The sequence below is a fragment of the Leptonotus elevatus genome, chromosome 9 (assembly GCF_054856555.1).
Source record: "Leptonotus elevatus isolate MCC_2025b chromosome 9, RoL_Lele_1.0, whole genome shotgun sequence".
NCBI classification, from domain to species: domain Eukaryota; kingdom Metazoa; phylum Chordata; class Actinopteri; order Syngnathiformes; family Syngnathidae; genus Leptonotus; species Leptonotus elevatus.
Window position 1 is genome coordinate 21,241,431 of NC_141247.1, and position 27,159 is coordinate 21,268,589.

The 27,159-nt window shown below is 37.9% G+C and overlaps 3 protein-coding genes across 6 annotated transcripts; all 3 read right to left on the reverse strand.

Annotated features, from left to right (window-relative positions):
- Positions 1 to 4,840: 4,840 nt before the first annotated feature.
- irf2b (interferon regulatory factor 2b) lies at positions 4,841 to 13,370 on the reverse strand. 3 transcript variants are annotated; one of them, XM_086085529.1, is made up of 9 exons: positions 13,167 to 13,370; positions 11,025 to 11,119; positions 10,059 to 10,158; positions 9,582 to 9,758; positions 8,987 to 9,033; positions 8,654 to 8,762; positions 8,398 to 8,547; positions 6,589 to 6,626; positions 4,841 to 5,700 (listed from the first exon to the last, which is right to left on the reverse strand). In XM_086085529.1, exons 2-9 carry the CDS (start codon positions 11,109 to 11,111, stop codon positions 5,428 to 5,430), a joined length of 981 nt encoding a protein of 326 aa, XP_085941655.1. In that variant the 5' UTR covers positions 11,112 to 11,119; positions 13,167 to 13,370; the 3' UTR covers positions 4,841 to 5,427. The 3 variants fall into 3 exon arrangements, with proteins under 3 accessions (XP_085941655.1, XP_085941657.1, XP_085941656.1); XM_086085531.1 differs by having other exon boundaries at positions 11,025 to 11,139; XM_086085530.1 differs by lacking the exon at positions 13,167 to 13,370 and adding an exon at positions 13,069 to 13,125.
- Positions 13,371 to 14,411: 1,041 nt separating this feature from the next.
- LOC147168765 (caspase-3-like) lies at positions 14,412 to 21,813 on the reverse strand. The gene is made up of 7 exons (XM_086085877.1): positions 21,726 to 21,813; positions 20,856 to 20,944; positions 20,375 to 20,529; positions 18,589 to 18,717; positions 18,332 to 18,507; positions 16,993 to 17,113; positions 14,412 to 15,478 (listed from the first exon to the last, which is right to left on the reverse strand). Exons 2-7 carry the CDS (start codon positions 20,930 to 20,932, stop codon positions 15,255 to 15,257), a joined length of 882 nt encoding a protein of 293 aa, XP_085942003.1. The 5' UTR covers positions 20,933 to 20,944; positions 21,726 to 21,813; the 3' UTR covers positions 14,412 to 15,254.
- A 126-nt stretch (positions 21,814 to 21,939) lies between these two features.
- cenpu (centromere protein U) lies at positions 21,940 to 26,692 on the reverse strand. 2 transcript variants are annotated; one of them, XM_086085094.1, is made up of 13 exons: positions 26,601 to 26,692; positions 26,167 to 26,221; positions 26,017 to 26,083; positions 25,655 to 25,766; positions 25,438 to 25,507; positions 25,208 to 25,288; positions 25,048 to 25,111; positions 24,452 to 24,551; positions 23,190 to 23,268; positions 23,020 to 23,067; positions 22,810 to 22,871; positions 22,267 to 22,423; positions 21,940 to 22,182 (listed from the first exon to the last, which is right to left on the reverse strand). In XM_086085094.1, exons 1-13 carry the CDS (start codon positions 26,603 to 26,605, stop codon positions 22,102 to 22,104), a joined length of 981 nt encoding a protein of 326 aa, XP_085941220.1. In that variant the 5' UTR covers positions 26,606 to 26,692; the 3' UTR covers positions 21,940 to 22,101. The 2 variants fall into 2 exon arrangements, with proteins under 2 accessions (XP_085941220.1, XP_085941219.1); XM_086085093.1 differs by having other exon boundaries at positions 24,452 to 24,554.
- Positions 26,693 to 27,159: the final 467 nt, after the last annotated feature.

Sequence of the window (27,159 nt, forward strand, 5' to 3'; positions counted from 1 at the left end):
AGGTCAACTGATGAACTCACTTGCCAATTAACTCATTCACTGCCATTGACGGCTATAGACGTCCAAAATACATTTAAACTATTTCTAGTCGTGGGTTTAAAAAAAAATTCCACTTTTGTTAACAAGAGTATGAAAACCTAGAAGAAAAACAATTATTGTACATTTTAAACAGATGTAAAATTTGTGATTAATCGTGAGTTAACTATTGAAGTCATGCGATTAATTACAATATAAAAAAAATAACCGCATGACACGATTAAAAAATATATATTATTAAAAATTAGGGGATTTTTGATGTAATTAATTGCATGACTTCACTAGTTAACCCACGATTAATCACAACTTTGTTCTAAACGTACAATAAATCTATTTCTAGGTTTTCATACTTTTGTTAACAAAAGTGGGAAAAAATGTTAAACTAATAGAAATAGATCAAATGAATTTTTGACGTCTATAGCCGTCAATGGCAGTGAATGAGTTCATTTCACAGCAATAAAACAAACAACAATAACAAACACCCCTTAAAGACAAATTGAAAAATACAGACATCGAATCAATACTATCAATTCATCAAAGACGGGACATTCAAAACATGTTAAGGTGAGTAAAAATTGCTGACATGACAAAGGAACCAAAAATAAGAAGGCACTTTTGGTAAGGCTATTTAATTCAAACCAAACAACTTGCATAATAGAAACATGTCACTTCCTGTCTGTGCATCCAGTGTGAATTGCTTTTAGGGCTTGGTTCGAAGAATCACACATATCCAATTGAGCTTTTCAATGACAAATGGGTCATTACTAAACATTCTAGATTTTTTTTTTTTACATCCGCACTTTCTAATTCAGTCTACTTTTTTCCTCCTTTGTACAATTTTAGCAAGTATACAGTTGAATTTAACGTTGGCTTACATTTTTGCCTAAGTGCATACATGTATTGAAATTACAATAATATGTCATATGTGACCTCACAAGACTAAACATGACATTCTGATTAATATTACATTTGTGGAATATGAGTTGTGCGGCAAAATGCAGCTGTTTTTATCCATCTCAGGGGGCGGCCATTTTGCCACTTGCTGTCGACTGAAGATGACACCACAGTTGCTCAGGCACAGGCATCGACCAATCGCAGCTCACCTGTTTTCTGAAGCTGAGCTGTGATTGGTTGTTACCTGAGACATGGGCGACATTGATGTCATCTTGAGTCGACAGCGTGTGGCAAAATGGCCGCCCCCTGAGATGGATTAAAAACGACTGGATCTTCTCAGGGCGGCGGCCATTTTGCCACTTGCTGTCGACTGAAGATGACATCAATGTTGCTCAGGCAACAACCAATAAGAGCTCACCTGTTTTCTGAAGCTGAGCTGTGATTGGTTGTTGCTAAGACCTGAGCAACTGTGATGTCATTTTCACTGAACAGCAAGTGACAAAATGGCCGCCTTCTGATATTGATCAAAACTGCTGGATGTAACTTATATTCCACTAATATTAATATAATATATTAATATGAACCCAAATACCGTATTTAGACTCGTGGGGCTGCATAGAACATATAATTGTCGAGATTTTTATTTTTATTTTTAGTAAAATGGCAGCGTTTTGGTGCGCATGTTTCTTCATCCGTTCCATATAAAGTTGACACCAGAAGTATTTCAACAAGTGAATTTCATCCCCCTTTATTTGCCTGCTCTTCTTCAATGAGTAAAATTGTCCAAATGCTTCCAAGTGGAACTTCAAGGAAGCATCACTGGCTCAAGACACTCACGTCATTTAAAAGACTTTAAATCTCTAATTAAGGTGCACGATTAAACAGTTGACGCCCTGAGGATCCTCCATTTGAGGATTTGTTACGCTATAACCTGAGTAACTCAGTGAGGAATATTTGTAATGTCTCTTATACCTGCAATGCTCTTTACCTGCGTGCGTCATTCGTTGGAGGCTAAAGCAGAGACACGGCACAATTTCCAAGGCACATATTGTCGCTGTCCTGTGAAAAACACGTATATGTCCATTTTTGGCATTTTTTTTACGTTTATGGGATGAAACATCCGCAAAACATTTGTTTGTTTATGGACATAAGTGTTTTGTCCTTCTTTTTTTTTTACGTTTATGGGATGAACCCCCATTTTTTTTAATGGACATAAGTGTTTTGTCCATTTTTTTTTTATGGACATACGTGTTTTTCTGGACATAAGTGTTTTGTCTTTTTTTTTTTTTAAACGTTTATGGGATGAAACACACCCCACCACCCCCTATTTTTTTTATGGACATAAGCGTTTTGTCCATTTTTTTTTTTTTACGTTTATGGGATGCCCCCCCCCCCCTATTTTTTTTTTTTATGGACATAAGCGTTTTGTCCATTTTTTTTTTTTTTACGTTTATGGGATGAATGAAAGTTAGAAACATCCCCAAAACGTAAAAACAAAAAAAATAAAAAATGGACATAAGTATTTTTCACAGGACGACGACGACATTAAGAATACACACACACACACACACACATAAAGTGCAGAAGCAGCTCGCAAGCGCACGTGATATTTACATTTTTCCGACAACGAGACCTGTTAGTGAGTCTTGTCAGTTGATCTGCGTGTGCGTGGGCGGGATTTGTCCTGAGATCGTCCGATGCATTTTTCTGTACGTTTTCCCTTCATATGATGCTGCTTGATTGCAGTTTTCCTTATTTTACGTCAGTTATTTTGAGGATTTGGACTATATAAACAGGAGAATAAAAACACATATATATATATATATATATATCAATGTATTTTCAAGAACTTACACTCCCCAAAATAATGCTCGCTTGTTTGTAGCGATGAAGTTGAAATCATTTTGAATGCAACCGTATGATTATTCCTGCACATACAGTACAAGTTTGTCTACATTTCGAGCGCAGTATGATTTCCTCGTGTGATTGAACCGCATGGGGCTCATTTGCATAGCGACAGCTGAACTCTGATTATATTCCCTGAATGTGATATTTTGCGTTTGAGACAAACCGCATCTCTCAGCGTTCACTCCATATTTTGATGAATTTGCAGTGAAAATTTGTGGTACAACAAAAATGAGTTTCGGGTTGTCTTGTAATAAAAACAACTATTTTGCTTCATGAGAAGTTAATTAAACAGTATATCTTAAAAGGAACCCCGACTGTAATGACAAGTTTGCTCTATATTATTTATTTGGTTGTTACCAACATAACTGTGAGATTTATTTTTAATACATTTTGTAGAAACTTTGGACGTACTTTAAAATTATTATTTATTTATTTTTAAATCTCTCTCTCACTCTCTCTCTCCCTCCCTTCCTCCCACCCACCCACTCACTCACTCTCTCTCACATATATATGTATTTCTATTGTGTGTATATGTGTATATATATATATATATATATATATATACTATATATATATATATATATATATATATACTATATATATATATATATATATATATACTACATATATATATATACTATATATATATATATATATATATATATATATATATATATATATATATATATATATATACACACACACACACACAATATAAATACTGCTGGTTTGCTTGGTAATTCTTTCCGTGGGTTATTTATTAACTGCATGATCACTTGTTTTATAAACAAAACACTGAGATTTACTTTTTTTTTTACACAAAACACATTTCACTGAATGATATGAGTATACGAGCCATGTGCTATCTTATCTTATGGCAAGTATGAACTGGAGGAATGAATACAAGCTGGTCAAACGGGTTTTATGCAGGCGGCTGACAACGTTTTATGAAGCAATAGGTTGAGTCCCACTGAATTAAAATTTCACGAGTCATGTTTCGATAAGTGCATCGTCACAATTTAGAGGTTGAGACCTTAAACGGGTTCCAGGTTAGTTTTGATGACGTCATTTTGAGTATGGACGCTTCTGATTGTCAAATTCTGCAAAAGTTTTTTGATTAACATTGTGCTGTAATATGTTTCTATTTATCATCAATAATAAACGTAGAGAAATACTTTCTCATTTGGATCTTGAGCTCAAAGTGTGGGAAATGTTACATTCATAATGTTTTTAAATAATTCATTGTAGGGATAGACCGATACCGCGCAGATATTTGGCATTTTGACGAATATCGGGATCAGCCTTTAAAAAATAATAATAATCTGACAGCCGATAAAAGGTCAATCTAAAACCATTTTAATCTTAGGGACCTTTCAGTTAACTTTATAACCTGAACCTTTTGGTTTTGTTCAACAGTAAAACAAAGAAATGTGAAAGTTTAAGATTTCAGGTATTTTTAAATTTTGGAAAAAATATATTTTACTGTGGAAAACTATGGAGAGCTATGGTATTTATAAGTTTCCTTTGAACTTTTTAAGACGTACTGATAATCTTGGGAGCGCCCTGAACATTTTGCTGGAAATTTTAAAAGGAAGTCTATTGCGGAAAATTTAAAAAAATAATAATAAAATCTACATTTTGAAAAGTCTGACAATATTTCACTACACATGCCTTAAGACATTACAATAAAGTCAAAATTGGCATCTGTATTTTTTTTTTTGACGGCAATATTTTTTTCCCATATTTTACCAGGGACTGTCTCACAATTTGATTCGATTACAAATTTTGGGTCTGCGATTCGTTTTAAAATTGATTTTTCGATTCAAAATGATTCTGCATCAATTTATAGATGTGCAAAGAATTGTCACAATCTACTCCAGTCTGACTCGCTAATGCTAATTAGCGCGCTCCTCGCGGCAATTTTATCACTCAAAAGAACGGCTATTACAAAACTCTTCAGGAATGTTTACAGAGAAGCATCTTAACATTACTCGCCAGCATATGCTCTTCCTACGCTGCAAAAAATGCAACTTTTATTGGCATAACTTGACATTTTCCTTCTACTCTCTAGAGTGGCTACAATTTAACAGTGTATCAGAACGCGTGGAACCACACTGCCCCTAAGTGGCTAAATCTGGTACAACGTGAACAGCGCTCCCAATAAAGGCACACACAAACAAGGGCAAGACAGAATAAAATAATTTAAATGATTTGGGGACATCTAAAATCGATTCTGAATCACACTAAATGAGAATCGCGATTCTTATGAGAATCGATTTTTTTGGGCACACCTCTACTTTTGACTGAAAATGAATATCGGCTCCAAATATTGGTCATCGGCATCCTAATTATTATAATTAAAATGAATACACTGAACGTTAGACACGCTTCCAAGCAGCTACATTGGTTGTGACGCAAAGTAAACGAAAAATGTCTACCGTCTTGAATGTTGGCAGTGCATAGCAGAGAATGGCAGGAGCCAAATCCAAACAGAACGTCGTCGTCGTGAAGACGCAGAAACCAGATCAAGTGGTGGCCCAATCCCTGCTCGGTAATGTTCGACTTAAATAAAACGAGGTGGTCTTGAGGTTAGGAGGTGGTGACGTCTGAGGTTTTCATAATGACGCTGGCCCGCATCTCGTGAGTGTGGCCGGCGGGTATGGAAGACGTGACTGCGTTGTGACTGTAAGGCGTTGACCAGCTGTCGCTTTGATAGCTGATGGGGGGGTTGGGGTCTCGCATGGTGGTTATTCGGCAGTACGGTTTGCTTCCTCGAACGAAGGTGGCCATGCCAGGGAGGGAAGAGGGGGGAACTTTAAGAACTGACCTGCCGCGATCCCGCCTCCAGGCTGGGTTGACTGCCTGTCAGTCAAAGCAAAGGGCAGAAAATGCAGAGGATGGTAAAAGTGCAAGTGACCTGTGGTGTTCCTCAGGGGTCAACGTTAAGCCCCTTGTTGTTTTTACATTCCGCACTTCACATTATTCACAGATGACACAAGTATTTTGTTTTTGGGTAATGATGTGAATTGGGGGGGTTGAAAAAGAGGAAAAAATGTTGGAAGGAATGGTTTGAGTCAAGCAAATGAAGAGTCAATTGAAACAAACTAAATATATTGTCTTTTCAAAGTGACCAATCAATGTTAAATTAATCATATTGAAAATTCTAAAAAATAATATTAATAATAAAACAGCTTATGTGAATGAAACAAATTTTAATAATAGCACAAAACAAGTTAATTTGAAAAAAATCATATTCATTATAAAAAGGCAAAATTATGTAAATCTCTCACAATACTAAAAGTTAAAGAATTCTTAAACAAACAGATTGTTTATTTTGTATTGTTCCTTTGCTGTATCTACGAATACTGATCCATTTTTTTAATTATTCAAAAAAGAGGTATGTGAATTGTAAATAACGTTACTTACGGGGAACACACAAATCTGCTTTTTATTCAGAATACTTTAAAAATCAAAACCTCCATTGAATTACACAATTTCTGTACAACATAAAAAAAAAACCCGTTTTGTTTTTTTGTACATACGATCTTCTTCCAAATTATTTAGCTATTTTGTCAATGTTGAATTTTTGAGGAAATGGCCCCAGGGAGTTGAATGTGCGTGTTCCATTCGATGCAGGTACATTGAACTATAAAGTGGGACTGTTAATGTTTGATAACGAGAGTTCCTGGGCAAGGCCATCCTGTGTGTGCGTGGGTATATGTTTGCATTCGTGTCACACCGTAGACTCACCTGTTGGGTGTCCTCAGTGTCGCTGTCCGTGCCGCTACCTGTAAAGAGACCAAATTAAAAATGTGTGCACGGCAAATGACGCATTTTGAACAGAGTGTTGGGGAAAAAAGAAATAGACACGCAACCTGAACACAAAAAAACAACAACAAAAAGTGACAGGCAGGACATTATCGGCACTCTCATCAATCACAAATCAGATAACGGTGAAAGAAGGTGAAAGGATGGATTGATAAGACTCGGCGAGAAAACCTGACTGCTTATAAAAGTAACATTTCAACCACAACAAAGAAAGTAAAATCATAAATTGCGTTCAGAAATAACACGATCCGGTCATTTCCTTTCATCCGCGCTTGTCTCGTTACATCTTCACCCGTGACTCGCTTGCCGATTTGCTGATGATGTCACAGTGTTTCGCAACTTCTGGCAACTATTCGCGGTTTGCCGAGTCGACTTTACGACATTTAAAGAAGCTCACTAATCCTGTACTGCACTCGCCACCTTAGTAGAAAGCCCTTTTCACACTGCACTTGTTTAAGCGTGACATTTTAGAAGCTATGAAAAAAAAAGTTTTTGTCTCTTTTTTTTTTACTGTAAGTAGCCCTTTTTTGTTGTTGTTTTTTTAAATAAGAAAAGAAAAAATACTGTCGTTTTTTTCCACTGACGAAAACGGGGAGAAAAAATTCCACTGGCAGAAACGGGACATTTAAAAGAAAAAGAAAAGAAAAAATATATATATATTTTTTTATCCATTACCTGCAACAGGCTTCTTACAGGTCAAAATAAATAAATAAACAAATCCACTTTATTTTTGCAGAAGTCAACTAATCCTGTTTTTGGCAACTCATCTTAAACTATTAACAGTTTAGAGCCCTTTTCACACTGCACTCGCCACCTTAGTATAAAGCCCTTTTCACACTGCACTTGTTTAAGTGTGAACTTATGGAAGCCCTGAAAAAAACGTTTTTGTCTTTCTTTTTTTTACCGTAAGGAGCCTGTTTTTGTTGTTGTTTTTTAAGAAACAGGCTTAAAAAAAACCATAGTTTTTTTCCCACTGACTGAAATTTGGGCAGGACAGTTAAAAGAAAAGAAAAAATATATATACTTTTTTTTCAATCCACTAGCGGCAACAGGCTTCTTACAGTTAAAATAAATAAATTAAAAAAATATATTTTTTTACTGAAGTTGACTAATTTTAAATTTTTGGGCATCTCATCTTAGAAATCGACCAATTTACAGGACTTTCAACTGGCCAGTCTGTTGGCATCACCTCAGTATAGAGCCCTTTTCACACTGCACTTGTTTAAGCGTGAAATTATGGAAGCCCTGAAGAAAAAACTTTTGTCTCTTTCTTTCTTTCATTTTTTTTACCTTAAGGAGCCCTTTTTTTTCCCACTGACTGAAATTGGGGGGGGGGGGGGTTACACTGGCAGAAACGCAACAGTTAAAAGTGAAAAATAAAAAAATAAAAATAAATGATGTTTTATTTTTTTGTTGACGTGTAGGCGCTTATCTGACATCCCCCCCCCCCCCCCCATTCTCAGCTAGAACAATTTCCAATTCGCACCTTGTTGTGCCACCCAACAACGCTCCCTTCCCTGGTCCCTGCCCCTCAACAGGTTTGAAAACAGCGCGTGCGCCTTGCTAAATGCAGTGTGAAAAGGGCTTAACATCCTGTGGAGTAACAGCATGTCGTTAGTTTTGGCTATTACCGTAGAATAGCAACACGTGCAACTTAACGTAGATCATTCATGTGCTTGTATGTGTCCCGCAAAATTTGTTGAAATGTGACGCGCTTGTGTGGCCTCTCACCTCGATATGAAGACACGGGGGAGATTTGAAAAGGGTACAAGTGGGAGGAGCTAACGGCCTCCTCTTCATTCTCGGTTTTCACTTCGATTGTCTGGCAGACGAATGGTAAGAGCTCGCTTGCAATCACACGATCTTCTTCGCCAGGAATGTCTGCACGTGGACACAGTCGATATAAATGTGACTTCTTGAAAAGCAAAAGGTAACATAAATAATAAAAACAACATTGTGATTTATTTTTTTATAAGCATTCTGGCACCTTTGGTCGTGTGGGGCATCTCGACTGCATTCTGCGATTCCTGTTTCAAGTCGTCGACTTGCACAGCGTGAAAGAGGAGAGACGTCCTGTCAAAAGACGGAGACGCTACCTGAGAGAGAGCGGAGAGGCGGAGTCAGTGCTCAACTGATGGATGACCTCGACACAAGAACGCCGTTGAAATGCAAGATAATGCCCGGATATCAACGTTACTCGGCCATAACAATATAAGAGCTTAAAAGTGTTAAAGGATAGCAATTTGTTGCTTCAAAACAAAACAAAACAAAATACTGTCGCCTCGACAGCGCTGTGGATTGCATGTCTGTGTTCATCTACCTCTTTATTTCCTTTGGGCCGACTCTCTTTGTTGGTCCTCTTCTTTCCTAAATGCACATCAAAAGGAAAACACCTTTCAGATATACAAGGAAAGTCACCACCTGCAGTGAATCCTCCAAAGTCGAACGCGCCATAGGACTTATTAACTCATTCACTGAAGCAACCCCCTTCGCTCCCGGCGGTTTGACTGGATTTTCATAGATTTTGCAAGGCCCACAGAATATTCTCTTCGATTGCTATAAAAAAAACATGGAACCTACCAAAATTCTTTTATCAGGAAAAAAAAAGTATATTTGTATCTGTTTCCGTTTTGCAGCAATTAGCATTCAAATATAACCAAGTTTTATCAATATTCACATTCCTATCAAAAAGAGCTTGCCCTGGCAGATCTCTTATACTCTGCTGCCACCTGCTGGACGTTTTTTTTTTGGTAATAACTACCATTACTTTTAAGTTTTAGTTTACAGTTTTAAAGCCTTCTACAGGTTCTAGCACTAAAAAAACGTATTAATACGTTTTTGGGTTTGAATGAGTTAGAATTTTTATTTTTATTTTTACATCTCGCCAAATCGTTGATGGCCAGCAGCAACCTTACCTTTCCTCATACTTCTCTCGGAAGATGACAGCATCTTGTAGACTCTGAAGGCATTTGTTCCTTTTTTGTTGCTTTTATCCTTCACCTCTTCGATATCAGGCAAGCTGTTCATCGCGCAGCGGAAATTTGCCTTCCAAGTCTTTGGGTCGGCCCGGTCTTTTCCTGGCTGGTACTTACCTATACATACGCAGATGAGACGTAACATCACGAATACGTATTTATGAGCATTTTAACATGCAACACTTTATTTGTATAAATATCTGCATCTGTTTTGCATTTTTACATGATCACTTCTAAAACATTCCCGGGAAATACAACTTTTTTTTTTTTTTTTAGAATCATCCATTCAGTCTCCTAAAAATATATATAATATAATAATTATAATATAAATATGTCAATTAACTCAAATATTTAGTTTCATAAAAAAAACAATTCTATCAATTACTGACAAAAATAAAGCCAAGCTATTTTATTTACCAGTATGTATGGCCCATCTCATGAAGAGAGGAGCGTCTTTCTCCAAATCCCATCCGTGGCGAGCAGCATGCATCCAAGGGATCTGGAAGATTCTTTTTTCCTACACAAAAAAAAAACCCATCAAGCATCATCACCGATGATTTGAAGTTTTTTTTCAGTACATTTACAGGCAGAAACCCTGCCACAGTTTGGCTTTAGCCATTGATGCTAGCTAGCTTAATAGCAGGTAAACAAGCACCGTGGGAGCTTGCTAGCACCTGGAGCTAAAGCCAAAACGGTGGCAGGGTTTTTACTTTCCGGACCTGGATTTGCCACTAATCAAAAGCAGCGGGCTTTTCGTGGAAAGGTCGCGTTGGCCAATCAGCTACGAGCTGGTTAAAAAAAAGTGTCGTATCCACGTCACGCTGTCACCCATCCTCCCGTAAGTCCTTGCTTTCCTGGCTGCTCAGAACCGCTAACGTGCTAAGCTAACGTGCTCGTCACAATGTTAGCGGTAGCTAGCTGTACACTTCACACAGAAGTCAGTCTAGAACTGTTTTAATGTGGAAGATAAACATAAAATGAGTCTTACAATGACAAAGTATGTACAGGAGCTATAAGAAGACAACAGCTACATAGTTAGCACACGCTCGAAAACCATAAATGAATCAGTAACAGCTCACGTCATTTCACGAAGCTCCAGGTCAAATCTATCCTTATCTTTCGCGTTTAGATAACCCGTTCGGAAATACTCCCAATACGATTTTGACACTTTTACCGTGAAGGGATTCAATTAATAGACATGATATGAATTTCAGACTCCATCGCGAAGCCCTCAGTTTCTGTTTGAAGCAGTCAAGTCTTTCATATCCTAAAATCGTTCAGCCCTATGGTACGATAACGTTTTGACATTTCAATAGCTTTCAGTTAACCATTTATTTAGAGCGCATGCTCAAAAAGAGGATGCGTGCAAGTGCATGTACTTACTTTGTTAACCCATTTGAGGCCTGGTAGCTGGCAAGAGTTGATCTGTTCCTCCAGCCACGGCCGCATCCTCATTCGATCGACAGGCATGGTGGGATCTGAACACAGACATACACATCTGCATATATTGGAAGTATAATGGCGTTATTATATTACACCTGGTTCGATTTGGTTGTCCAGTTGAGAATTTTTGAAGGTTGGACAAAATAGGAGCAAAAGCATTTTGCATATATTTTGTGTTCTTATGCGCGTGAATGAGGACTAGGATAATATTAGGGGTGTGCCCAAAAAAATTGATTCTGATAAGAATCGTGATTCTCATTTAGTATGATTCAGAAACGATTTTAAATGTCCCAAAATCGATTTTATTTAAATAATTGTATACTGTATTGCCCTTTGTTTGTGTGTGCCTCTATTGGGAGCGCTGTTCATGTTGTACCCGAAATGGCCACTGAGGGGCAGTGTGGTTCCACGCGGTCTAATACACTGTTAAGTTGTAGCCACATTAGAGCGTAGAAGGAAAAAGTCACGATCAAGTTATTCCAATAAGCGTGGAGCCGGTTTTTTGAGTGATAAAAGTGCCGCGAGTAGAGCACTAATTAGCATTAGCGAGTCAGACTGGAGTAGATAATTACGATTCCTTGAACATCTATAAATTGAAGCAAAAATCGTTGGCAATTAAATCGTTTTAATCAAAAATCGTTCTTTATCAAAAATCGATTTTAATCGAATCGCACACCCAAAAAAATCTGAATTTAATCGAATCGTGAGACATTCAAAGATTCCCTTCCCTGAATAATATGTTTTAAAAAATGCTTTAAATTGAACAAATACATAAATTTGCAATTGCCTGTAGTTGCCCAATTGAGTGCTATCTGCCTCACCTTGTTCTTCCAGCTGCAATTGTAAGAGATCGGCAAAACTAAATATGCTAACACACAAATAATAAATACATTTAACTGACTATGGAAAATTAGAGTGCATATTAAAAGTGCCTGACATTATGTTGCCGATGTGAAGAGAGACAGAAACCGACACTACCAATGACAAGACTCCTCAATCCTGTTAACTAACATTGAAAAGATGATGCTCCGTTATTTGCTCATTTTCGGCTTCCCCTGACTGCAAATCCCTGCAACTAAATAAATAATAACACTCAGTTTATGCTAAAATGGTGATTTGGTGGTGTGGTGGTGAATCCTGTCCAATGAAAATGATTTTTTTTTTTTTAACATAAGAAGAAACTGCTTGCTTGCTTTCGATGACCCATGCCTTGAGTTTGGGCACATGTATAAAATGCATCTGCATTATTCAAATATAATCAGTAAGAAATCCGAAACGAACAAACAGTGGTGGATTTTAACCCCATGTACACTTCGTTTGATTTATAAACGTTGGTATTTATGTGCAATGTGATCTGATTGCAGTCCGCCAGGCCAGATAAGTCAGTGGCACTCCCCGTGCTTGCCAACTGAACAGATCAAACAGGGGTGAATCACTAGTTACATATATTCAACTAAATAGGTCTTAATTGTTACATGTTTGGGAGGAAAAACTAGCCTCTAGTTAATGCTTCAATAAAACGATGCACTTGTGGTTTAATCGTTAACTTATTTTAACCACGGCGAGTTGGAAGATTGCACAACGTGCGACATTTTAGGTTTCTTGAAAAAGAAGTGATGTAATCAAATAAGCGAGGCATTAGCAAATACACATTTACGAACTCTTTTTTTTTTTAGGAAACAAAAAAAAAACTCACAACATATCAGGCTTTTACGATGTGTAAAAATAAATAAACGCAACAAATCGTGCACGTTAGTTTAAAATGGGAAACTGACAACCTTCACATTTACCAAATGACACTTCCAATGTTGCAACATCACAAATGTAATTACAAATGAAGTCTATATGACAACACCGCTCCCACTTTAACCAAGAGCAATCATTCCTCGGATAGCCAAAAGCAAAAGTATCCGAGCCAAAAGTGAAAGCCAGCCAGTCGACGTATAAAAACAAAAGCGAGCGTAAAAGGAGTACTTTCGCTTACAAGGCGAGGAAGGACCAGCAAGCAGCCTGCTCGAGAACTCTTGTCAAAAAGTCAGTCGGCACGGCAGCAACGGTGCTAATATGCGGAAATTGTGTTACCTGCTCACTTTGTACAGCTTCTGTCAGAATAACATGCGACAATGGCGTGCGGGGCAATTGCAAAGTAGCGGCGGGATTTTTAGGTAGAAAAGGGAAAGTGAGAGCGCGGTTGAGTTGCGTTTCTGGTCCAGAGCGAAAGCAAAACAAGGTTAGCTCGGGTACTTGCGGGGGGTTCGAGTTGGAAATCCCCCTCCCACTTCCCCGCTCGCCAACGCGGAAGTGCGCGGTGCCCGTAAGTTTGGCCGCGAGATGGCTCACTGTGCTCGTTTTCGCCAAGGCACCGCGAAGCGATTTTTCATGGAGAGTTGTTTCAAAACAAAAGCGCTGTGGGGTGCGCGGAGTAGAACGGCAGCGAAAGTAATGTTGCCCGAGCGCCATCGTGAGTTTTAAAAAAAAAAAAGAGAAAAATTGAAATGCAAAATGTTCTGTCAGATGCGACGTGTTGCGTCCGTAGGCGATCTTTGAATTGGATTTCATTTTCACTTCCTCCACTGCAGCCGCTTTGCAGCTTCCCTCTGCTTTCGCTGCAAATGTTGCAGGAAACGAAAGCAGTGGCAAGACTGAGGCAACAGCTCATTTCAACCGGTATATTCAAACCAAATGCTGATTCTGAAGTTCAAACTCGCGCCCATGTTACGGTATGACTGCAAATGCGTAAAGTTAGCACATATCAAGCGAGTTGTCTTACAGTATATTTTAATTAACAGACAGACGATTTTTATGCAGCAGGGGGTCACTCTCAACCAGTATGACAAAAAAAACAAGAGCTCTTAATTTCCCATTTTCATAATACATTTCTCAATCCTGTACAGTGTGAAATATCCGCTATCCTAAACCAACACAAAAAGGGTTGAAACAAACCCAAAAATTACTCCACCAGTGCAAAACGCTTCTTTTTTTTTGCATTAAAATTGCCATTCAAGGACAGCACGCTAATTTTTGTGCACCCCCCCCTCACAAAAATTGACTTACTCAACATTTTAGTATTATTGAAGTAGCATGTTTGTCCTGCTGCATATCAGTCCAAATGTGCAACAACAACAACAAAAATATATATATTATAGGGCCTACTCATGTTGTGAGCAGTTTAAGACTCAACTAAGCAATGTGTGCCATCTAGTGGTGAATGGTACTCTTACAACTTAAAACTACAGTCGCATATTTATAGTTCAGCACCCAGAAATTTGAATTTCCATTTTTACCAAGAAATACCCAAAGTATAACAAATAAACAACAACAACAAAAAACAGTTGACATACATTATATTTACATACAATATTTACCCATTTAATGAGGTACAGGCAGACATGATTTCCAAACTTCTTCTGAGATTCAAGAACAGGAAATGTACATTTTCGAGAAAATGACTTTGTCATGATACGTGTTAGCACAAAGACACACTGCAGTTTGCCAGCCTTTATTGAAGCATTTCCATGACAAAAAAAAAAAAGTATGAATGCTGAAATAATGATCATCTTGTTGTCATTGAACACAAAACTGAGAATCTTGCAGGGAGATCATCTTCCTGAATGAACGGCAACAGGCGGACACACACGTGACTGACAAATTAGCCAATGAAAGTCAAACATTATTTTGACTGTTGTGGTCTGAAAGAAAATAGATATTAGCCTTAACTCATGAGATGGAATGATTTTGCAAGGTTTGTTGGCAAATGCCACACTTTTCTGTGTGGAAATGGTTGTGGTGTCTTTTAGGAATTCCACAAGATTCTTTTTTTTAAAGACTGCAACTTTAAAAGGTGCCCGCTCCCTTAAAATAAAAACCCTTGACTTATTGTATTGGCATCCGAATGGAAGTTCTTTCAATTGCGTTGTGAAATGTTCAAACCAAATAGTGACCAAAAAAAAAAAGATGATCACGCATTCACACACACAATTTCCCTGTAAAGCACATTTTCATTATCAAGCGACTGTATATGTACAGTTGAGAAAAAAGGTGGAATAAAACTATCAATTAATAGTTTAAAATGAAAAATACAGAAGCGCGCTGATAATGAGCTCGAGCTCATTAACTATTTTTTTTTTGCAACTGTTCAGTAGTTTTAGACTAAGAACTGCCATAATGGGTTTATTTGGGGAAGTAAACATCTTTGGTCAACATGGAGACGATGCAGGGAATCTGCTTCTTGCCGGTAAAGCCAGGAAGGGCGGAGCTGGATTCGAAGTGCGTCGCCACCTTGTGGTTGACCCGAGTCATGATCTGCATCAGTTCCAACTCACCTTTGAAACGACGCAACATCTCACACAAGGCCTGGAAGAACCAGGACCCGTTTTGCGTGTTCCTCCATGCGTTGGGTCGTTTGCATTGTTAGGAATGCTTCTTTTGACGTTTTACGTGTCAAGTATGGTGTTTTCGGCATTTCATATTGTATTTAACTCTTACTGCCAAAAACGTTAAATAACGTTTAGTAAAATCCTACGGAGGGGTGCCAAAGCCTTGGCCAGCTGTGCTGAAAGTATCTAGCAGATCTAGTTAGTGTAATGACTATTTTTGGCCCCTAGATGGCAGCGATGACTCTCTTTGGACAAGATTGTGTGGGCGTCAGGAGAAGACGTGAGGCGGAGCTAGAGTGTTGAGGGGAGAATGGCCGATGAAGCAAAAATGGCGACCGGTTGCAAGCAGCTCACGCTCGAGCATTTTTTTCAAAGACGAAAAGCATCGAACCAATGCACATTGATGACGACGACGCTGATGATGATGATGATGGTGGTGATTCCGAGCTTGACGCCGAAGTTGGAAGCGTTGACGCGGCGGCTATGATCATGTCGTAAAGCCTCACCGGCTAGCGATGCTAACGCCGGAAAACGCGGAGCACAACCGAGCACTTCTGCACAGGCGGACATTTTGTCGGACAATGAAGAGTATCCCGAGTCCAATGCATATTCATCGGAGGAGCGGGTACAGTCTGATCACGGAGAAGACACTGTTTCTGGACTACGATGCCACCATGAATGGAGTGGATAAAATGGATCCGAACATCTCTTACCACCCGGTCTAGCAACTGAAGGACATGAGGAAGCCAGACGTAACACCACCGTAACGTAACCGTAGCATGATCCTGATATTAGACTTGATGGCAACACACACTGCAGTATATACTTGCTATTCCCCGGAAAAAACGGCCTGCAAGAAAGTGGAGCTTTTGCACGCGAAGAGGCAATCTGTTGTGCAAATGCGGTTGCGTCTCCTTGCACGCAGGGGAGTGTTTCACAAAAAGAAAAACTGTCGTTGAAACATCCACATAATTGTAAATAGCACCACAGTTGCACACATTTGTAAATAGTTTGCCAAATTGTTGTGTCAAATTGTTACACTGTTGAATGTAAACAAACGTATTTTGCTATCAAAAAACACTTTTTCATTCTTGGTGGTAGTGTTTTATAGAAGTAAAGCACTATTTAGGTGTTTGTGGCATCATTCATGGACAAAAAGAAGTGTCAAATTCACTAGAATGCATGAAATAATATTGTTTCACTAAAAGCTTGATTTCTCCGTATTTTGGTCCAAAACAAGCGCATTTGGATGAAACTAACCATTTTCTATTGTTGATTACTGAAGAACGGAATAAGGTAGAAACAAACTTTTTTTTTCTGATGAAAGATGAGAGTTCAATCTTTCATTTGGTATGTGTGTTTCCATAGTCCAAACACAAAATTTTCTGTGGACCTTGAAAGATCAGTCAAAATGCTTAAATCGGCTGGCACTGACGGCATCCCTTTTCTGAAAACGTCTGGCAGTCAAAGAGTTAACAAAAGAGCTATTCATAAAAATTGCTCTCCAAAATCTCTATTTGTAAGATGATGCCGGTTACCTGGCGCTGTGGAATAGGCATACAAGAAGTCGGCCTCCACAGGGATCCTCTCTGACGTTTGCTCGTCCACACTATCGGCTTGGATCCCACTGTCCAGTTCGGACCCACGGCACGCCTGAAAAAAAGACAAGAGACCCATTTGGGCTGTCTCAGACTAAATTCAAATAAAATGTGATCATCCATGATGAGTTTGAGAATACATTTTTAGAATGACACCGGCTTTTGTTACCAACTTTGTCACTTTAAAGTAGGCGATTTTTTTTTAATCGCAATTAATCATGATTTCAATAGTTAACTCACGATTAATCACAAATTTCATATCTGTTCTAAAAAATAAAGTACAATAAAATATATATTTTTGGTTTTCAATAATTCATAAAATTGAGTTAAAATTAAAAAGATGTACTGATATTGATTTGTGCTGGTCATTTTTCTGCCACTAGATGGCGTCATTGCATTTGTAAGACAATGATGACAGCTCAGTGCATTTTTCTTTCCATATTAAGAGCTATCTAATCTTTAACATGAAATAACGTGTGAAATCATGCACATTTTTAAAATTGTAAAATACAACTTGGCCCCAGTCTCCACAAATATATGCATTATTATTATTACATTTATTACCGCTCAAGTGTGCACTTGTAAATTGAACATGCAATTATTCTCCATGGTCAGTAGAGGGCAGTCATACTTCTTAAAATCAAAATTGCCTCTCTCCTTTGCTCCACTGCACAGGGCAACTAGCCCTCCACCCCCCCTCCCTCCCTCACCCCCAACGGCCGGTTTTTGAAGTGCTCCGGTTATCACCTATGTTTCCACACCCCATATTTATTGAAGCTTATCTGAGCAGACGTTGCTTATCAGTAACATAATTAGATGAAGCAACCATCAAAGGGATGTGTATTTATGTTTCCCGCCACAAGTTGGTCAGCCACCTCTGCAAAAATCTCACATGAAAATCACTCCTTTGTCTAAAAATGTATACATTATATACAAATATAGAAACCTATAAAAAGGTTAAGAGTTGAGTCTAGAATGAAATTAATTTTGTCCAGATGCTATGATTCAATCCAGAAAATAATCAGGATAAAAAAATAAAAATAAAATTCCATGTATCAATTTGCTGAAAGTGGCTACAATAGAGCCAAAAATGAGCAATCTATGGTAAACGTTTTATTAACTGATATTTACAAAGAGTAGAAGACGGAAACAACAAAATATCCCCGCCCTTGGTAAATTCCATTTCATTTGCATCAACACAGCTAAAAAAGGTAAAAATAGATAAATAAAGACAAAAATAATGAGGTGGCCGCCCCGGAGGGGTTTTACAAACCTGTATAAAGAAGAGCTTTGGTTTCCCCACCAGAGTCCTGCAGCGATGTCCTTTGAACGGGCTTGTCAGATTTTCAAGCAATTCATCTCCATCAGTTCCATAAATCACACCCTCTTCACCGTGACTTAGCAACACGCACACAAATGACGCATTGCTGCTGTGGTCCTTTTGGGACACTGCAAACAACAAACAAACGAGATGGAGTGACGTTGACCCGAAACCAATAATAATGAGAAATAAATCCATCAATCAATTACCGCTTAACATTTTAGCCATCATCTGCTTCTTGGTCTGATCATTGGCCACTTCAATGGTATAGCCGAGTTCTTTAAAAGTCTTCGTGGCAAAAGCGGCGTCGACGTCCGTCCCGTTGCGAGTGCCCATCCCTGCGGAGATACACAAGCACAAATGCAGTCCCATTGAGAGGTTTCCCTCCTCCAACACACCTGACTCAAATGATCCGCTCTTTAGCAAGCTCTGCAGAAGTCTGATAATGATCCTGATAATTTGAATCAGGTGTGTTGGTGGAGGGAAACATCTCAAACATGCAGTATTAGTGGAAATTGAGGACCGGATTTGGACATCCCTGATCGACACCAAGGCCAAACTAAAGTGGGGCGGGGGGAAAGAGATGGGTGGTGCCTTTTACGTTTGCATATCCAAATCCTCACCAAAATGATAAACAGATCAAGGTTATTAACTCATTTGCTCCCAAAAACGTATAAATGTTCTATTTTAAATATTACCAAAGACGTATTTATATGTTTATTTATTTTTTTATGCTAGAGCATACAGAAGGCTTAGGTGCAGCCTCTGAACTGAAGAGAATGCTTGAAGCAATGGTAGTTATTACAAACACGGCCAGCGGGCGGCAGCAGGGTATAAGAGATCAACCAGGGCCATGTTGCAAAAATCTATTTTTCCTGGGGGGGGGGGGGGGGGAACCCTGAAAATTAAAACTAAAAAATGAAAATTTGCTATATTTTAAGGCTAATTGCTGCAAAACGGAAACAGATAGAAATCTACATTTTTTTTCCTGATGAAAACGGAGACTCTAATCTTTCTTTTGTAGGTTCCATGTTTTTATAGCAATAGAACACAATATTCTGTGGGCCTTGCAAAACCAGCCAAAATCTAGTAAAATAGCCGGGAGCGAAGGGGGTTGCTTCAGTGAAAGTGGCAGGGAGTGAATGAGTTAAACCCATCGAAAACTTCTTCTTTTTTCTAACTGAAATTGGGAAAAAAAATGTTAAGTAAAAAAAAAAAAATTTAAGTGCTGCAACAACATCTTACATTTATAAAATTAATGTATCAATAATCTTTGCTGCTTATTATCATACATGAGCTTTTGGGATTTATTTTAAATGTATTTATTTTGGCATTTCCCAAAAAATATATAATTTTGTTCATATTGCAAATGACAAATACTGACATATTTAAAAAAATAAAACTAATCAAAGACAAAAAATACATAAAAACAAATAAAAGCTAACAATCCAGCTCTAAAATCAAATACAAATAAATAAATAAAATAAAAGTCCAAATGAAATAAAAGGTAATTAAATAATAAAAAAAATCCTCAACTATTATAACCCTGATGTAGATCTGCACGAGATTCTATTCTGGTCATAAAAGCACAAAAAAAATTTTTATTTCACATGCTACAGTGAACCCCCTTTTATCACGGCACTTGCAATAAGTGCAAATCTGCAATGACGACTCGAGGTGAAAATACCCGACGTAACTGTAAAGCCACTGTAATAGTCACATGCCATCCAATTGTAATGAGTCGGCACAAAAGGCTGTAAAGCGCTGTGAGAAACATCGAATTATGTGACAAGTTCCTCCGGGCTTTTTACTAATTCGCACCTGTCACACCAATGCCAGAAAACGGGCCTGACTGACAGTTTAAGGAAGTTAAAAAAAATAAAATAAAAAATGTTGGACCAGGACTTCACAAAAGATCTATCAAAGTGGCGATGAAGCGAATTAGACAACCGCGAGCTCATTAGTCCACCAGATTGACTTAATGTGCGTATTTACCTGTGCTGCGGTCGAAGTTCTTATTGTTGATAATCAGGCAGATTCCCATGTTTGGGTAGTCCATCTTGTACTTGTATGGATTGTTGGCTGACGCTTTGCTGATGGGTACGGAGTCTGTTTGCTCAGCTTCTTGGCTGGATTTTGATGAATTCTTCCTGGAAAAAAAAAAAAAGGTCCGCAGTCCGTCACGAACAACAGACGACGGTTGGGGAAACCTGCTCAACGGCTTTAAACTCAAATCTTCTCTTTAACTCGCTATGACAGCTCAGTGGACGAACTGACGAAGTGGTTTTGTCAGACAGTTTTAGTCACAGCAAGAACAAGTGATTCAAGGATTACATTTTTATTTTTTAACGAGCAATTCATTCATTATTAAAAAGATTCAAAGGAAGTGGTTGCATTCAGATAAAAGCGCAGTTACTTAAATAACTTCAAATGTCACAAACTCATGCCTGCAAGAGAATTAGTGTGCCATATTTACCCCTTTGAAAATAATTTAAAGGCGTCCACAGTGTCCTCAGGCCTCTCCCCGGAATGAGCATCTTTGGCTGCAGCCATGTTTTCTTCTGACTGAAATACATGCAGGTGAAATGTGGAAATTGAATCTCTGCAATCTTTCAAAAATACATTTCATGAGTTTTCATCTAAAGAAAAACATTTAAGTGTGAATAAAAAAATACATGTTTTCCCATTATAGTGAGCAGGGTACCAAATACCTTTAAACAAATAAAATAATCGTATTGCTGTAGATCGAGGGAGAAACGAAAGATCCTGCTTGGCATGTGAGATACACACTTATCCTTTAGCAGTTATTTTCATTTATGAAAAATACTTTAAAAGATAATTACTAAACAGCTGGCAATGATACAACTTTTGACAAAAGGGTGGCTGACGTGTTACACAATCGTAACGAAAGGGAAACTAATGTTGCTGGGAAGTTAGTAAATGACTCACCGGCTGACACAAATCGAAAGAACTACGGGATAACATTTATGATACGTTGTTTTTTTTTTTTCCGGCTCTGCTTCCAATAAGCAGAAGTGCAGGAAGCATTTCCTCAAAAGAATATGCCGACTCGACCAGCAACTTGAAACGTTCCTCCAATTTCAGTTCCTGGCAGGTGTCATCAATAATAATAGCTCAATAGTTTCTTGATTAAATCGAACTTCTCAGTAAATGTTGACCGCGGTTCGCACATCACTACATAGAACGGCACTATCGAGCGTAAAACTTAACTTTGACCGCAGTTTCACATTTCGCTGCATTACATTTGGAGCGCAACGAAATAAAGTTAAAGACAAAATATTCACAAGTATTAACAAATACAAAGACGAAAGTAGCGCGTACTTACGTGACGCGACTGGAACGAGCTCGACCGACTTGAACGTTGAGCACAACCTGAAAGTCTCAGCCAATAATTATGCGACGTTGCAAGTCTTATCACCTTGACTAAGGAAAGACCGGATTGGACAAGAGTTTGACTGAAAAGACACGTGATTGGGCAACAAGAGAACCAATCAACTAGCGAGTGAGTACAGGTCGGAAAGAGACGTTTTGAAACGGCAAAGTTTTTATGTTTTTATTTTTTTTAAATAGGCATAAAATAAACACAGGCAGACACAATTGCAGCAGATATTACATTTATAATTACTTAATCAAGAATAATTTGCAAATGTTGAGTTGACACATTATTTGCCATTCCCCTTCATTTTTTTCCCTCCAGTTTGTCATTGATCACTCATTTGATCTTGTGCTTCTTGAATATGTTTGGTCTCCAGTAGTAGAGCTGGTAAACTGGACGCACCGTACTGCAAAAAAGGAAGAAGATAACACAAACAATTGAATGTGTCACTGTGGGTGTTTATCGTGTCTTGGCGTGTGCGCGTTCATACCGTCTCTTTCTCCGTCGGATGTGCAGAGCGGTAGTCCAGATACACTTTGTTGAGTTCTCGAACATCTTTGAGGAAAGCCTGGCTTATTCGTAAATCTTCTAATCGGAGTTTGAGGTCAGCTTTCTCTTTTTGCAGCAGGCCCAATTGCCTCTCCGCCCTATTGGATAAATTATTAACAGCATTAAACTGCCTGAAAGACAAGACGTCATTTTTATTGAGATTGATGAAAATGGATGGCTTCTTCTTCTTCTTAAACTTACATTCCACTAAAGCAAAAATGAATCCGAAAACCGTGTTTAGACGAGTGAGAACACAATGTTGCCCCGGGTTTGCCTTGAACTCTTTTGGACACTTAAACTGACTGGAAAGTTCCCGTACGTCCACCTCTCCCTCATTTCGCAGCATTTATTTATTTCTTTTTTTAAATCACAAGATTTAAATTTGTAACATTTGTAGTTGATTATTTGAATACGTTTTGTTTTTTTTAAAAAGACAAAAAAAATCATTCAGGAGGATGTCCTACGTTGTGTGGAAATGCCTCACCTAATTAGCTCACTCTTGGTATCCAAAAGTTTCTGTGTCTTTTTATCAATCACGGCGCACACCTGACACACAAAACGAAGAAAATGTAGTCATTCACAGAACTTAAGTTAAATGCCTTCTTTTCTTTTTTTTTAATGATCATCAATGATACGAAGGGATGAGCGAGTCACAATCCACTCCATCATCTTGCATCGTAGTGACTTACGTTACCTTGGCATTGCCCCGTTTCAGAACCTTCAACTCTTTATATGACGCAATCTGAAATAAAATTGCATCACCACGACATGAGCTTTCGTTCTCGCTGGAATTGTTTACGTAACATGAAAGACTTGCTAATAAAGCTCCTTCTTTGTCACAAAGCAGGCAGCGAGTGGACTGACCTTTTCAAGGAGTTGCTCCTTAACATTGTTGGAGAAACAATCAATGGACTGCTTGACTGCCGGCGACTTGACAGAATGCCTGCAAAAACGCAGTTCATATATTCCTCACAAGTAATTTGCTCATAAATATTTACGAACCCGTGTGATAGCACGTAAACCGTTAAAAGGGGGAAGTCGACCCCAACATTCTAAAAACTAGTCTAAATATGGTATTCTGATTAGTGCGTTCATTTAAAGTTCCTTTAATGCCACTCTTTTTTTCTTTTTTTTTTACGCGCGATTAATGGCCGCTCCTCTGCAGTAAATATTAATAATGCATATATTTGTAAAGACTGGGGTCAAGTTGTATTTTACAATTTAAAAAAATGTGCATAATTTCACAAGTGACTTCATGTTAAAGATTAGATAGCTCTTAATACGGAAAGAAAAATGCACTGAGCTGCCATCAATGTCTTACAAATGCAACGATGCCGTCTAGTGGCAGAAAAATGACCTCAACACAGATCAATATCACACTCGTTTTTTTACAGTACAGTAGATCTTTTTAATTTTAACTAAATTTTATGAATTACAAGTATTATGAAATTACTGTATCAATGACTAAAAGATGCAGCCATATTTATATTAGTTTAACATTGTTTTTCCACTTTTATGTTAAGAGTATAAAACGTAAAAAATATATTTTTTATTGTACATTTAGAGTTAATCGGGAGTTAACTAGTTAAGTAATGCAAATAAAAAAAATTAATCGCCTGACACCCCTAGTTTTAATCTTATGTTTTATTCTAAACACGGCATTTGCATAACATGAATAAAGCAGCAAAATCCACCCGTTTTTTTTTTTTAATCCATCTCAGGAGGCGGCCATTTTGTCACTTGCTGTCTACATCAATATTGCTCAGGTAACAACCAATCACAGTACCGTTTCAAAAACAGGTGACCTCTCATTGGTCGTTGCCTGAGCCTTGAGCAACAGTGATGTCGTCTTCAGTTGACAGTAAGTGACAAAATGGCCGCCCCCTGAGATGAATAAAAATTAAATAAATAAAAATCAGCTGGATTTTGCTTTATAACTCATATTCCACAAATGTAATCTTAATCAGATTGTCATGTTTAGACTAGTGAGGTCACATATAACATATTAATGTCAAGAAATATTTACGGTTGACATCCACTTTAAAGTTACAATTATATTTACGGTATACAAGCTGCTCATTTGGATGCTCTTTAGCAATGACCGTTGTTATGACGATTCCGGGTACCTGTACTCGTCACAGAAATCGACGAAGGCCTCCATCACCACCTCCAACTCGGTTCCTCCCCAAGATCGTTTCCTTGTCTTCTCATCCCTTCGGACCTCGTCTGCTTTATTAAATAAAAGATGCATTGCTACATTAATAAAACAGCTGGACAAAGTTTAAAGTGAGTCCAAAAAGCAAACAGTACGTTTCAAACATATTTTATAGGATACTTATAGATATATATATACACCATAAAAGCAGTATCATGGCATAAAAACTTTATTAACAAATCGATACTGACAAAGCTGCCATCAAATTTTAACTCATTCACTGCCATTAGTTCATTTTAAAAAACATTATTAAGAATTAGGGGTGACAGGCGATTACATTTTTCAATCGTAATTAATTGCAGGACTTCACTAGTTAACTCACAAATTTAAGTCTGTTCTAAATGTAAAATAACAAAATATATGTTTTCATACTCTTGTTAACAAAAGTGGGGAAAAAAATGTTTAACTAGAAATAGAAATAGTTCAAATTATTTTTGATGTTTATAGCCGTCAATGGCAGTGAATGAGTTAAGAACAACATTAAACATTAAATCATTGCCTCTTTACCTGCGGACAACTTTTTCTGGGTTATCGCCAGACTTTTTAATTTTGCCTTCTTTGCGCTTGGATTCTAAATAAATCACAATGAAGCGCAAGATTACAACAAGATGATTCATCAACACACAAAAAACAACAACAAGAAAGCTGAGGTACAGTAAGTATGTACCCAGCTTGCGTCCTCATCCTCATCAGAAGACAGGACTTGATGTTGTCTCTTTTTGGGGCGAGCGCCGGCGTCTGGTTCTCCCTGAGGACGTAACGTTTGGCAGCAACATCATCATCATCATCATCATCATCATCATCATCATCATCATCATGGCGTCAGCAGCACTGCAGATACTCAAATGATCTGTGAAATATGTTAACGCCAGCAGTTGGCACATGGGGAGACGGTACCTGTGAGCCGCTTGACCTATTGGCTGAACCGCTCTTCTTTTTTGCCTTTGCCTGCTCATTTGTCAAAGGCCTTCAAGAAAGACATATTGTGAGTAGTGTTTGTTTATCATTTCTCATGTCTGTACAATACAGTGGAAAAAAAACCTGCTTTAAAACCAGTTTTTTCTGTTCTAATGAGGACTTGGCACATAATTCCGATCCACATGGCAGAACCTACCTGGTTTCTTTCACTTTCTGTCTGACTTTCTTCCCCACTCGACTTTTTGCTGTCCGGGTCTCTTTAGATTGGTTAAAATCTTCTTCTATGGCAGTACTGTGCAGAGCGTTACCTAGGCAACACAAAGTAGCATCAGCTTGGCATTCACTGTTTTATTTTTATTTATTTGCCTGTTGTACACATGATTTTAGACACAAGAAGCAGATCTGACAAGACAAGGTGGAGGAAATGACTGGACAAGCAGAAAACAAGGACATGACCAGGAGATGGGGAAAACAAAACAAAATCATCAGTTCTCACGTCAAACCACAGTAAATACTGAATACCACCAAAATCATATATATATATATTTAAAGACTCACCATTTTCTTGCTGCAACCCTTCTATGAAAATGGTAGACGTTTCGGTAATATCCAGAAATGTTTTTTTCTGGATGCCAAACATATACATCTTCTTTAAACACAAACAAATTGAGTAACACATTTAGTATCAGTGTCTTTCTTTCAAGTCACCTTGTTTCTAAGAGGCGCAACGGGAGCCGCCATGACTCCTCTGCCCTTTCTAGTACTGTGGAAACAAGACATTTATTTACTACTCAGTTCATACCATTTCAAATTCAAAATTCAGGATTAAACATAGTTATTCCTTTTATGCTAGACGTGATAGAATAAAATAATTGTAATAAAACTGCAAAATATATATCTTAGAAACTTTTTTAGAGCAAAGCCTACAGAATCACCGACATTCCCATCACTACTAAAATCAAAATGAAACATGCAGCTATTATTATTATAGCAAGTAAAGTAGGTTAATTAGTCCAATAGTAAACGAAACCAAAAGGCATCGTCAACACGGTAATTTTTACAAGGCAGTGATTAATCTGTGCATATACTAAACCAATTGCCGATATAACAACGTGTTCTTGTTATTCGTAAATTTACCTCACCTCATTTTGGAGATTAAAGTTAACTTTGAACTACTTTCAAACAAAATCGAATCTAAACCAAACGGTCAAAACTTCCCGCCAATCAGTCAAGTTCCGGGTTGTACCATTCCTAGATTTTATAGGGGTGTTTTCGTTTTTGTTTACGTAATCGTTAGCGTGACTGGGTGGAACATTAAAACATGTCGACGTCGATTTATATATATATATATTTATGTATCACCACGCATGGAACTGTATAATATGTATATTGTATTGTATATTTTGTCATAAATATACACTTTGGGGTAGGTTGGGAAGTTCAGCATGGCAGACGGAAACGGACGTCTTGCCCTACAAAATAAAATGTATTTGAAAATTAAAAACGTAGTAAGTCGTTACAATTACTTATCTCATTTTTAGTGCGTAAAATGAAAAACGTTTTTCGTCTCTAGAAAATTGGCCCGACTCACGGCTTGACATATGAAATATGTGAATCGGTGTTCCGACAACCATTCTCCGTGATGCGGAAACGTCCATTTCTAAAAGGGGTCCGACTAGGAACAATAACTTAACTGCTCGA

What these genes read in the sequence shown, in the direction of transcription:
- LOC147168765 (XM_086085877.1), bottom strand. Translation starts at nt 20,932, where the DNA reads ATGGCTGCAGCCAAAGATGCTCATTCCGGGGAGAGGCCTGAGGACACT. An exon ending in TTTAAATTATTTTCAAAGGG is followed by an intron (nt 20,530 to 20,855) that starts GTAAATATGGCA and finishes TTTTTTTTCCAG; the next exon opens with GAAGAATTCATCAAAATCCA. An exon ending in TTCCACAGCGCCAGGTAACC is followed by an intron (nt 15,479 to 16,992) that starts GGCATCATCTTA and finishes GCAAACGACCCA; the next exon opens with ACGCATGGAGGAACACGCAA.
- irf2b (XM_086085529.1), bottom strand. Translation starts at nt 11,111, where the DNA reads ATGCCTGTCGATCGAATGAGGATGCGGCCGTGGCTGGAGGAACAGATC. An exon ending in GCCTCAAATGGGTTAACAAA is followed by an intron (nt 10,159 to 11,024) that starts GTAAGTACATGC and finishes TTTTTTGTGTAG; the next exon opens with GAAAAAAGAATCTTCCAGAT. An exon ending in GATGCCCCACACGACCAAAG is followed by an intron (nt 8,548 to 8,653) that starts GTGCCAGAATGC and finishes GTCCACGTGCAG; the next exon opens with ACATTCCTGGCGAAGAAGAT.
- cenpu (XM_086085093.1), bottom strand. An exon ending in AGGATGAGGACGCAAGCTGG is followed by an intron (nt 25,112 to 25,207) that starts GTACATACTTAC and finishes TGATTTATTTAG; the next exon opens with AATCCAAGCGCAAAGAAGGC. An exon ending in ACCAAGAGTGAGCTAATTAG is followed by an intron (nt 22,424 to 22,809) that starts GTGAGGCATTTC and finishes TTTATCCAATAG; the next exon opens with GGCGGAGAGGCAATTGGGCC.